Source organism: Hylobates moloch, unplaced genomic scaffold (assembly GCF_009828535.3).
Source record: "Hylobates moloch isolate HMO894 unplaced genomic scaffold, HMol_V3 SCAFFOLD_21, whole genome shotgun sequence".
Taxonomy (NCBI): domain Eukaryota; kingdom Metazoa; phylum Chordata; class Mammalia; order Primates; family Hylobatidae; genus Hylobates; species Hylobates moloch.
The window spans coordinates 36,126,226-36,138,589 of record NW_026652296.1 but is presented as its reverse complement, the minus strand read 5'-3'; the positions used below and the strand labels follow the sequence as shown (position 1 = coordinate 36,138,589).

The 12,364-nt window shown below is 55.6% G+C and overlaps 1 protein-coding gene across 7 annotated transcripts in view; it reads right to left on the bottom strand.

Annotated features, from left to right (window-relative positions):
* Nucleotides 1-552: 552 nt before the first annotated feature.
* ENTPD6 (ectonucleoside triphosphate diphosphohydrolase 6) overlaps nt 553-12,364 on the bottom strand; it is a 31,251-nt gene continuing 19,439 nt past the window's right edge. For 4 of the 7 annotated variants that reach the window (XM_032142076.3, XM_032142080.3, XM_032142079.2 and 1 more), the window contains exons 6-15: nt 11,147-11,222; nt 10,379-10,414; nt 9,353-9,441; nt 8,508-8,587; nt 7,830-7,894; nt 5,130-5,231; nt 3,482-3,622; nt 2,304-2,360; nt 1,144-1,256; nt 553-965 (exon numbers count right to left, since the gene is read on the bottom strand). In XM_032142076.3, the coding sequence (XP_031997967.1) occupies nt 867-965; nt 1,144-1,256; nt 2,304-2,360; nt 3,482-3,622; nt 5,130-5,231; nt 7,830-7,894; nt 8,508-8,587; nt 9,353-9,441; nt 10,379-10,414; nt 11,147-11,222 (858 nt within the window). In that variant the 3' untranslated portion in view covers nt 553-866. The other 3 variants (XM_032142082.3, XM_032142083.3, XM_032142086.3) reach the window with 2 other exon arrangements.

Here is a 12,364-nt window from a genome sequence, read left to right as displayed (position 1 = left end):
GTGGCCCTGGCTAGGCGGGAACGGCTCACAGTAGCGATACATTCACAGGACACGGTCGGTGTCCAGAAAAGGGGGCTCAGAACACAGTTTCTACACAAGCACTTGGCACCCACACGACAGAGACGTCACTCAAGCAGCACAGCCACAAATCGTTTACAGCAGCTCATGCCCAGCATCTGCCCATGCTGGGAGACTCCCTGAATGAAGGTGGGCACCTGCCGTCCATAAGGAGGTGTCTCCCTCCATCATTAACCCCAAACCACACAACATGTGAGGACAGCAGGCCTCTGGGTGAACTCACACATTCATACCCAAGGAAGAGGCAAACACACTCAAGTCCAGAGTTCCCAGTGGTGCCGCCCAGACCTACTGTCCCGGGGGTGTGATGGCTGTCCCTTGGCTTCCCCAGAGCAGCCAGGACAGCCTGCACCGCCTCCCAGACTCTCGCAGGAAGGGGAGCTCTGCCCTGCGGAGGAAACTGACAGGCTGGGAGACGAGACTCCCATCGCAGGGACATGCACAGCAGCAGCCACAACCCCGCGGATGGGGCATGGGGATGGGACAGGCAGGGAGCCACACTGCCCCCTCAGTGTGTGCCTGTGGTTCTGTCCTGGTCCTGCCCACTTGGAGCCCAGGCAGATAGGTGGCATTGAGCAGGGCCCAGGTCCAGACAGCCCTCTGGCCAGATGTGACTGGAAGAGGCTGATGTCAGGGCAGCACCAGGCCTTCTGCAAGTCCCAGAGCCAGTGTGCAGAAAGTGCCACCACGGCCTGTGCTGTGGCTCCTCAGGATGAAGTCACGTCCAGGACAGGAGCGTTTATGCAGACACGCAGACACTGCTGACGGGGACAGGGATGGCTCGGCCACTATGAGGCTGGACTCTTCTGTCTGTTCAGGGAGTCGATGTAATGAAAAATGGCCCCCAGAGCCCAGCTGGTCTCAACATTGTCAATTTTCCGAGTGAGCTTGAAAAGACAGAGAGGGAGAGGGGACCATCACACAGACAGGAAAGGCTTGTGCATCAGGACGCTGCGGCTCCTTGGAAGCCAGGGATGGGCTGGGGGACACGACCCCAGCAACTGAAGTGGTTCCAGGCCCCTCACTCCATAAAGGGGCTGGGGCGTGACCTGAGGGCACCCTCACCTTCAGCACTTTGCTCCTGGGAAAGCCGAACTCCTGGAGTAGCAGGCTGACGTAGGTGAGGTCCATGCATGCAAAGGGGCTGCTCTGAGGCTGTGTCTCCAGGGTCCGACACACTGGGGATGAGACACGTCCCTTCAGGCTCCAGGTGACTCCCAGCTGGGGGCGGAGGGGCAAGTGCAGACCCCAATTCCACCCACTACAGGCACCCGCTGGCTCCGCACTCCAGATTCACAGAAAAGGCTGCAGCTGAGCGCATAAGGCACCCAGTGCACAGCACAGGCAGGTGGGCGGCAACCCCGGCTGCCACTGGGTCTGGGCTCCAAGGGGATTTGCACACCTGGTGTTAGGGTCATAGGCCAACGTCTTCCAAGCCATGTTTCTACATCTGAGACCCTGGACACCTCTCTCAGGTGTCAACCTGAATAAAACCTAAGATTTCTGGGGACAGAAAACACCAAAGCCAGCTCAGAACAATCCACTCCTGCTCTTGAGGAAGGACAAATCCATCAAGAGCTGTCCTGGGATTCTGCTCAAAGCCTTTTCCTGCTGTAGTTGTGGATACCCAGTGTCCATGGGCACAAACGGGAAAATGACACAAAAGCTCTAAAAAAGCCACTTTTGGGGGAGGGGAAGGGTAGTACTTTTTCTGGAAAGATGTACAAAGTTGGGCTCTTTGGACCCACACATTGGGAAGGGCAACCAAGAGCAGGAGATGTTCACCAAGGCTTGGCTGCTAGGCCAGGCATGAAGGAGACAGTGGAGAGGCATGGTGTGTGGCACAGGGTCTGCTAGGCTAGTCACCTGCGACCCAGGGGACAGCCCTCCACCCCACATCCCAGGCTCCATTCTGTAGGGCCTCGGCTTCTTAAGCATTGTGTGACAATCATGAACTTACTGGGACATCCCAGGGGAAATCACTCTTGGGGTTACCCTAGTAGCAGTAAAATGGCATCAGAGGAAGTGGAATCAAGGGACCCAGTTCCTCACGACCCCATGAGGGTGGGACGAGGACAGTGGTCCTTTCTCAGCTGGGGCCGAGGCCCCTGCCTGTGGCCATTGTTTAGGAGGGGCTACACCCAGGAGAGTCAGGGCCAGCGCCTGCGTCACGAGCATCACGGGGCGCCTGCCCCTGCTGAGATGGCCCCTGCAGCATCACTCACCATACTTGGCTGCGATCTCGAAGTCCCCCACCACCAGGCTGCCTCCCTTCTCTGCATCTGTGGGAGACACAACACCCAGTGTGCAGGAGCACCGTGAGGCTGGCGATGCCACTGAGACGTGAGGCTGGCACGGGGAACGCCGGCCCGAGAGCCCCAAGGCGCTGACTGGCTTCTGAGGCAGGCCCTCCAGCTGTAGGCGGCACTCACGTGCTCTTGAGGGCGGCTTCTGGGTGACGTGTTGTGGGGTGGGCTTGGGGGCTGAGAGGGTCACCCCACATCCCAACCCTGCAGTGTCCCCCGAGAAAGCTCACCAAGAACCCAGGACCCCAAATTGAGTAAAGTTTTAAGTTAAGAAAAATAAAAGTAGAGAAATTGAAATGTTTCCTGAAGCCATAGCACTGAGCTCAGCAACAGTATTCTGGTATCAGTTTCCCAAATGTAAAAAAAAAAAAAAAAGTTCTTGAAAAATAAAGTGAGGGGTGGTTTATTGGTGGCCTTCCACCTTGACCACCCACCTTCCACCCAAGCCCAGTCAGTGGTAGCTTTGTCAGCACAGAGACCCGCCAGAGGCCTCGGGGCCCAGACAGCCAGCACCGTGTCAGCTTATTTAAAACAGTAGTGTTCTTATCCTTACCACAGGCCATACATTCTGATGTTCTCACCATGATAGTGACTCTGCAACCCCCTCCAGAGTTCCCACACAGCCTGACCACCACTAGCCTCAGCAAACTCTGAATACCCTTTTCCGCCCTCATCCGGCTTCCTGGGCTGTGCAGGGTGAGTCAGAGAGACTCCACATTCAGTGAGCTGATCCCTCCCACGGGGCCAGGGCAGCCACCCGCAGGTCACAAGAGGCCTCCTATAGCCAGGGCTGCAGGGTAGGGCAGAGTGGCTGAGTCTGAGACAACGTGGGCCAGTGCAGGGCTGCACCTGCCTTCCAGCAGGAACTGGAATCAACAGCAAGTCACCAGCCACGAGGTTTTACTGAAGGGCTCAAAGAACTCATCTTTTCCTACTCAGGACCAGACGCCTTCTCAAATCTGCTTCTGGCCTCCTGCAGGGATGTGACAACAGGGTTGCTTGCCTGCCACCAGCCCTCTGCCTCGGGGAGCACACGCCCTCCACCCCCGCCCCCCACTGCCCCGACCTTCCTGCTCGGCCCATCCGGGCCCCCTTACCTATGAGGCCCACACCAGCTGCAAGGTCGTAATAGTAGGAGAAAGCATAGAAGTCCACATGCTTCACTTCCTCCGTCCTGTGCACTCTGTTTTGAAGGACCTCTGACACTCTGGCAGCACACAGCTCGTGCAGGCTTGCCGCTGGGGACAAGCACAAGGCTAGCAGTCAGTGGGCTCCAAGCACCCAGGCCTCACAGCTGCTTGGGGCCCCTCCCAGGGGACTTGAGACTCTGATCTGAATTGTCAGGAAAAGGCAGGTCCAGAAGCCCCTAAGACCCCACCCCAAGTTGGGGCTGCTCCCCGCACAGGTCAAAAGCAGCCCTCAGGAGCCAGGGCATCGTTGGTCCCAGTGCAGGGAGTGAAGACCGTGGGCATGAAGGCAGCGGCAGACCTGGACTCTGAGGAGGAGGCTGCTGATGCCTGACACCAGCCGGCCTCTGGCCTGTTGGGACCATCTGCCCTGCAATCCTCCTCTGCCAGCCCCACGTCCCACCTCCTCAGGGGGGCCTGCACCCTCCCTATGTCATAGATAAGGAAGCGGAGGCCCAGCTCACTTGCCGAGCTCCCATGGCTTGAGGGAGAGCAGGAACAGAGGACCCCAGAAGCCAATGGACCGTGTGGACATCCGAGGGCGCCTCTACGCCCCACACCTCGACCTGGCTTCCTGGCTTTCCCAGTCCTGCATCACCAGGCCTCGTCCTTCGAGTGCTTCCAGAGTTCCCACGGTCCACAGACCCACGCTCCGACCCTTCCATCTCATTTCCTCCTGGTGTCCCTCACCAAGCCACACCACCTCCTCCTCGTTCATTAAACACAGCAGCTGCCAGAGGGCCCCGGTGTGTGCTGCTTTCCCGGCCTAGGGTGCTGCTGCTTCAGATCTGTGCAGTTTCTTGAAACCTCCTCCTGTCTTAGATCCCTTGGTACCCCACGAGGCCATCCCTGGCTGTCCTAGTTACAGCTGCAATCGCCCTCTCAGACCCCCGCCCCGTGTTATTTCCCTTGGAAGCCTTTTCCAATGTGCTTCACTGTCTGGCTCCTCCTGTGGGACACAGCTGTGCAGTCCTGCTGTGCCTGATGCGGTCCCCCAGGTACACGCACCAGTGGGTGACTGAGTCGGAGGGACCTGAACGGTTCCTGAAGGCACGCACCCCTCATGCCGAGTGCCCAGTCTGGGAGTGGCGTTTGAACATTTCTCTCAGAAGAAACTGCAAGGGCGCAGAGCACCAGAGCCTGCCCAGGGCCAGCGGGCTCCATGGCCTCGAAGAGGATGGGTGGAAGCAGACCCTCCCTCTACTCCCACCCGGCACAGCACAGAGTCCCTGGGCTCCCAGCCCCAGCCCTGCATCTCAGCCCCCAGCTGGTCCAGTCCTTCCTCCCTGCAGTCCTGTTAGGAAATCAGCCCTCAGGAGGGAAGCTTCTGGTGACAGTCAGGGGAATGTTGAGCAGAGGCAGATGGAAGGAGCTGGCTCTCAGCACAGACACAGGCCCCTGCAGCCAAATCACCTTCACTTCCAGGGCAGGTACAGGCTCTTCAAAGAGAGGTCAGGAGCCTCCTGTGGAACGTCCCATGGGATGTGGGAAAGGCAAGGGGGAGAGGAGGCCGCCACTCTCACCCACAGAACCCAACAAGCAGCAACCCTCCCCGTACCTGCTTTCTGCCCTGAAACCCTGTATGTGACTTCTGCGTGTTCCCACTCTCCTTTGAAACTGGGAGACAAGCAAGGGCTGACCAACTCCTTTCCATCCTTAGCTGAAACAGAGATTAAAAAGGAAAGAGAAAGGAAGGTATATCACCACCATGGACTAGGGCTGAGCTAGGAGTCGTGGAGAGCCTAGCTTGACACAGGATGGGGGAACCTGAGTGGCTTCCAGGTCCACTGGGAAGGCAACACCTCCCTGGGAAGCGGCAGCAAAGCCAGGAAGCACACCGCTACCAGGACCATGCCCAGCTCACGGCCCTGGGCATGCCGGGTGCCAGGCCCTGGGCCAAGGGCTGTTCAGTGAAGTGTGATGACAGTCCTCTTAGGAGAGGAGCCATCATTACCCAGTTTTATAGGTGACTGAGGCTGTGAGTAGCTGGTAGGTTGGTGGCAGGGCCAGGACAAGTGCTACCAGGTGCCACCATGCCTTGAATGGAATCTGCTGCTCCAATACACACAAGGCGGGGCCTCAAAACAAGCAAAGGAAGCGTATTGGTCCCAGGGCTGGCCCCAGTATCACCCTCGAGGATGGCAGGCTGCTGTCCCACCAAAAGGTGCTGGTCCCATCCCTGGACTCTGGCCTGGACCTGCTTTCCTTGATGGAATGGGCAGGAAATGGTGGCCTCAGGGTAGCCTTCCTTTTTTGAAGCCACCACAAAAACATCCCAGGCTGCTCTGCTGGGGTGAGGCCACGTGGAAGAGCGCCCAGGTCTAGACAGCCGCCCAGCGACAGGCACGTGCACAGACCCCCAGGACCCCAGTGGGGGATTTAGACAGCTGCCCCAGCCACAGGCATGTGCACAGACCCCCAGGACCCCAGCAGGGAGTCTAGACAGCTGCCACAGCCACATGCACCTGCACAGAACCCCAGGACCCCAGCGGGGGGGGCTAGACAGCTGCCACAGCCACATGCAGCTGCACAGACTCCCAGGACCCCAGAGGGGGGGTCTGTGCACAGCCACAGGCACGTGCACAGATCTCCAGGACCCCAGTGGAGGTGCTGCCCACATGAGCCTGTGTGGTCTGCCGTGAGATTCCAGCCGTGACTGCTGTTTGCTGTTCTCTCACTCTACTTGGGGGGTCTGTTATGCAATAACTGGTAACAAAACAGAGACTCATTCTCCTGGGTCCTCACAGCCCCCAAGTGTCCAAAACAGGCACTTTGTACAGCCTGACGAGGAGATCATGAGACCTTCTTGCTGCTCTGCTGGGTGTGAGAGGACTCGGTCTAAGCCACGACTCCCTGGGAACCACAAGGGACAAAGAGGTACCTGCCTTTTCTCATTGGCTAAATAATAGGTGTTTTTGGCCCCAGAATAAGGGCTGCAGGTGTTTCTGAGACATAGACATGGTTTTTGTTTGCAACAAAAAAAATACCATTATGAAGATAAACACCAGGATTTGAAAGAAAGAACTGAAGTAGGGTATGCACGGGAGAATGAAAATTCCAGTTGAACATCCTACCCCATCAGATACCAGGCCTTTGGAAGAGGTGGGCAGGGGTGCTGGGCCAATGGGGCACTGGGGGCTGAGGTAAGGGCATTTGGCTGGAGCACACGTGGGCGCTGGTGAGCACCTCATACACACATCAGACACTAAGGCCTTGGGAAGGCCTCTGTGGCCTGGCCAGTTCCATCAGGGAAGAGAGGCACCACCAGCCTCAGGGCCATGCCCCCGCCCCTGAAGCAGACCATGGCAATCCTGAGATCTCCTAAGAGTCCATGCCCGCTGTGATGCCCATTGTAAGGAGCAGAGGCCCCGGCCCTGGCCCTGATGCAGGCTGCATCCCCAGGCCAACTCCATGTCTCAGGAAGGGCCAAGCCCACATTCCATGACCCTTCGCAGAGCAAGGGAGGAGGGATGTTCTTGCAAGGCTGGAATCACGAGCGAGAGAGGAAACCTATCCCTGACGGCAAGAGCCCAGCACCCCCCACGGCCCTCCTGTGCTGTCTGTACAAGGTCCTGTCTTCACATCCCTAAAGCCAGCTCCCAACATAGGGGATGAGCGTGCAGTTCCCTGGTTCCCTCAGTTTCAGCTCAGTGCTTCAGAAGGGATTTCATCAGCATCTTTTAAAAAATAACTTGGGGCTGGGTGTCGTGGCTCACGCCTGTAATCCCAACACTTTGGAAGGCCAAGGCAGGCAATCATTTGAAGGCAGGATTTCGAGACCATCCTGGCCAACATGGTGAAATCCCATCTCTACTAAAAATACAAAAATTAGCTGGGCGTGGTGGTACATATCTGTAGTCCCAGCTACTGGGGAGGTGGAGGCATGAAAATTGCTGGAACCCGGGAGGCAGAGGCTGCAGTGAGCTGGGATCATGCTACTGCACTCCAGCCTGGGTGACAGAGCGAGACACTGTCTCAAAATAAAGAAAGAAATACCTTGGAAAGTGGACAGGTACAACACCACCCTGGGTTCCTGCCCCATCAGGGCGCCACCAACAAGACCTGCAGCACACCCCTCCACTCACATGCCCTGGCCTGGCTGGGTGCCCAGCATGCAGCGGGACAGCAGTGGGGCGGGAGGGGCGGAGGGACCTCTCCTGCAGGGCCAAGCTGCTGCCCTCCCGAGGGGCTCCTCGTTCCCACTGAGAATGGAGGGCAGAGGCTGTGAGAGTGGGCCCGGGGCAACACGTCCACTCACCAGGCTGCCCCTCCACGCCGCCCAGGATCGCCAGGCGTGCCGACATCAGCCCGAGCCCGAGGTAGCTGTGGGAATGACACCTCAGTGAGGGTGGCTGCCATGGCAGGTACACGGCATGGCAGGCTCACCTCTGAGACCCAGCCCGAGTAGGGAAGGGGGAGCTTGCAGCAAGGCAGTTAGTGAGCTTCTCTGCTCCTTCTAAAAGCCTCTTTCTGTAGAGTTGAGGAAACTTAGCTAATTAATTCAACACATGAGGGCCTATCATACGGCAGGAGTTCATCCAGGAGCTGCAGACACTGCGGTGAGTGGGGCCGACTCGACACCAGTCTGGGATGCTCCTGCTTTATAACAAGAATCGACTGAAGCCTGCACATGGCAATAGGTGGCCCAGAACACTCCTGTGCGGCCCATGGTTCCTCCCACTTCTCAAATTTTCTCCAAAGTAGAGCACAATAAACACACATGGAGGAATGTGCACAAGGAGGAATGTGCGTATACTGTAGACACATTAAAGGATGAAGGAGGAGGACAGAGGAGGCAGGAGATAGAGGTCTGGGTGGATTTCCAGCACAGGGATAACCAGATCTGCCATCCATGATCTCAAGAGGGCCGTGCGAGGCCCGGGGAGCTGCATACCCACCCCAAGGCGCCTCCCCACGCCTGTTCCCGAAAGCAGACCTGTAGGAATAGAGCTTGTAGGTCCTGTTAAACATCTGCAGTGCCGTCAGGTAGCCGGGTGGGGAGGCCTGCAGGGTGCCCTGGAAAAGAACGAGGGTAACTATGCTTCCTGCTGGTCTTTCTAGAAAATTCTCCTCCACCCACTGAATTCATTTGAAAGAAAGGGGATGGTCAGGTGCAGCCAATTAAATGAGCTGTTCATTAGGTCGCTGGCTGCGAGACAGGAGCAGGCAATGAGGAGCCAATATCCCAGTGAAGAACGGTGCTTCCGTCCCACAGGCCACCTCTCCCATGCTGACAAACACGGCCCAGACACGACGACGATCATATCAGTACCTACAAGCCCACCCTTCCATGGAAAACTACCCATAACAGGAGGATGAGTGGGTGAGGAGGGAACTGTTTTTAAAGCAGCAGATGCCTCAATGGGAAGTGTTTTCATCTCCTTTAGGATATTTATCTTGAAAAGGCTGGAAGCTCCCTCCCAACCTATGAACTGGACGAAATCTTTCTACTCTTGTTCCTTTCGGAACCCTGAAGGGGAGGGAGGCAGCACTTCATATCCTCTGGCCCAAATGTTTCCAGTTATTCTCTAATTTATCACCCCTCTAAAGACCAAATTTCTGTTTTTGGCTTTTTTCCTGGTAGAATTAAAACTCCAAGCCAGAAGCATCATCTGTGAGTGAGTCCAGCTCTCAGAAGAGGAAATGACCGCAGGGGTCCAGAGGCCTGGCCAACCCCACCCCCCACCCCACTCCGCAGCACCTCAGCAGGCCCCACCCTGCACCCCCATCGGGGGGTGGCCTCGGGGTGGGAAGAGCGCTGTGGTCGGCAGGGCTTGTTACCTCCACGCGTGGCAGGAAGGCGATCTGAGTGGATCCTCCGCCCAAGTCCAGCATGCCCACGCTGCTCCCTCCTGGAGTTTTCAAGCTGCCTGGAGCACAGCAAGCAAAAACAGCACAGGGGCATTAGGAAGATCGGGAGAACAGCAGAAAAGCCAGGGTGAAAGCCAAGCCCTCAGGGGAAAGAAAAACAAGACAGAGAAGTAGCTCAGCTATTGACAATCTCCATTTAAGGGTACACTATATATCTAAGGGACAAGAGTAATGGCTCCACCAGCTGTGGTTTAATTTGGATCCTGACGGGACAGCACAAACCTTCAGGGGAGATACTGAAACTGACTTATCAGCTGGGAGAGAGGCCGCTGGCTTAGCTCCCAGGAAGAGCTGGGCCCTGCTCTGATCAGCCCGTCTCCACTCCCCAGAGCATCTCAGGTGGAGGCTCCCAACCCATCTCCTAACATTTCTATCCCCCAAAGTGGCAAATGGGCAAATCTGACAGGAAACTTCTTTCCTTTTTGTCTGTACATCAGAAACACTGCTCTTTCCCATAATTCCAGCAAAGGGACAAAAATCCACATGCACTAAGAAAACTGACTCCTTGTCACTTGTTTCTAAAAACAGATGTTTCTGTTCCCTGTTCCACCTACAGCAGAGGAATCCAATTAGAAGGTGAATAGCATTCACATCACATTCAATATCGGAAGATATGACTGGTTTGATTCGTTACTTCTCTTAGAAATGAGAGGATGGGGGTCCTGGTGGATGTTCTGCAGGGGACAGGGCAGGGGCTGTGCTGGGAGAAAAATGCCCCAGACCTGCAGAGAAGCACCCCACTCCTAGCATCTACACCTGTGAGTTAGGTGGGTGACCCCACCCATCCCCAACACCCTATGGTCAGTCAGCAACACTGCCAAACCCTGAGGGGTTATCTTAAAGAGCAGAAATGAGCCTCCTGCTCTCGAAAGGCCCAGCCGAGCCCTCTGCAGGCGTCTGTGATCGGCTAGCCTCTGTGATGCAGTGTGCACACACCTGTCAGGAAGTTGATGGTGATCCACGCCGAAACACCTGCAAGAGTGTCACAGGCATTATTTTAATCACTTGAGATGCTGGCAGCATAACTCACAGGACCGTTAAATGACTATTTGCAGATCTGGGGAGCATAAAGGGATCACTTCCGCACTACACTCAGCCTTCGGATCATCGGCAGAGAGGAGCATTTCTCATAAATGAATCCAGCAGCTTATGGCTGACTGTCCTGGGACACAGCACACTGAATCCTAAAGCACTTCACCAAATGCTGCGTCTCTTCTCCGATTATTACTGGCCTCCTCTTTTTGGAAGAAGCAGAAAAAGAACCCAGTGCTCCCCTTCCTCCTCCACACACACTCACTCTCAAGGTCATACTGAAGACCCATCAGGAGCTAGTGAGGAACCTTAAATGTCTCTTAGAATTAACAACGCAACAACATTCTAAATGTGGTGGCAACTGGAGATTCTCTCCAAATGTTCTTAAAACTAAAAACACAATGTTTTTAGAAGCTTCATTCATGCCAGGTTTGGGGTTGGTCAAGATGATAATCTGTCTCTGACACTGATCCCAAAAAGACCCTTTTGTGACATGTCAATTGTGAATCAGAACGGGGCTGTAACAGCCATGGTTCTTTACTTGAGCACCTGATGGGGGAGGAGGCTCCCACAAGGGGCGGGGCGGGGTGGGGGATGGTTGGAAGCAGCAGGATTGCTTCCGCCCACCTCACTGCACAGCCCCACTGTACTGAGGTGCTTCCAGCCATTTACCTTCATCTGTTCCGTTCATGATGGAAACACAGTCATCCCCTACAAGGAAAGGCGATGCTTTAAATACTTCTTTCACCTAAATGTAAAGACAGATGTTACTTCATCCTTTAGAATGAATGAATGAATATATTTATTTATTTAGCTAGCTAGCTAGTCAGTCAAGTGAAGCAGTGTGGGTGAAGAAGAACAAAAAAATCTGTAACTGGTTGTGATCAATTAGTTGTAAATACCACCGCACTCAGACCGGCTTTCTTCATCCTTTAGAATTTATGGTTAAGGGTTTTGCATCATGCTATTGGCAGGCAGTAACGAAACCCCAGGGGCACCTGCCATATTCTGTGAGTGTGTTCAGGCCTCTCTAATCCATTGCAAGTTAATCCACCGCCAGGGCTTGCTGAGGCCCATGCTGCCCTGGAGACCCTGTCCTAAGCCCGCTGGGGCTTAGAAGGGCTCTGGGGGCTGCAAAGACTGGGAGAAGCTGGGGCACACTAGGCCTGCTGGGCTCCAAACATTGCCCTGCTTTGGGATGTGAGATAAAGGAGCCGGAAGCCCTCCAAGGCAGACAGCCACCTTCACCAGGGCCCTAGCCTTGGGGGGTATTTCCTTGCCCACCTCTCAGCAAGATCTACCCAAAGAAGCTTCAGCACCTCTGCACACCCCACCTGCACGCATGCACAATCCAACCCTGTGAGGGACCCTGACAGGCGTGCCCTGTGCCCTCCTCCTGCTGGTAAACGGGTGGAGGTAGCACGGAGGGTGAGGAGGACCCACTGCGGAATGCTGGGCAGCTGGGGACACACTGGCCCTGACGTGCTGGGACTGGGAGAAGCCACAGGGTCCCTTCAACAGTCACGTCTGAGCATCGGACCAGGAGCAGGATGAGCAGCTGCCATGGGGAACAAACAGGCTTCAGCTGCAGCACCGGGGCTCAGCACACACGAACTTCTGACCAGGATCAGGTCCCTTGAAGGCACCATGCACTTCTATTTACTTTTATTTATTTTTTTGAGACAAAATCTTGTTCTGCTGCCCAGGCTAGAGTTCAATGGCATAATCACAGCTCAGTGCAGCTTTGACCTCCTGGGCTCAATCGATCCTCCCACCTCAGCTTCCTAAGTAACTGGGATGACAGGCATGCACCACAATGCCCAGTTAATTTTTGTGTTTTTGGTAGAGATGGGGTCTCGCTATGTTGGCCAGGCTGGCCTTGAACTCCTG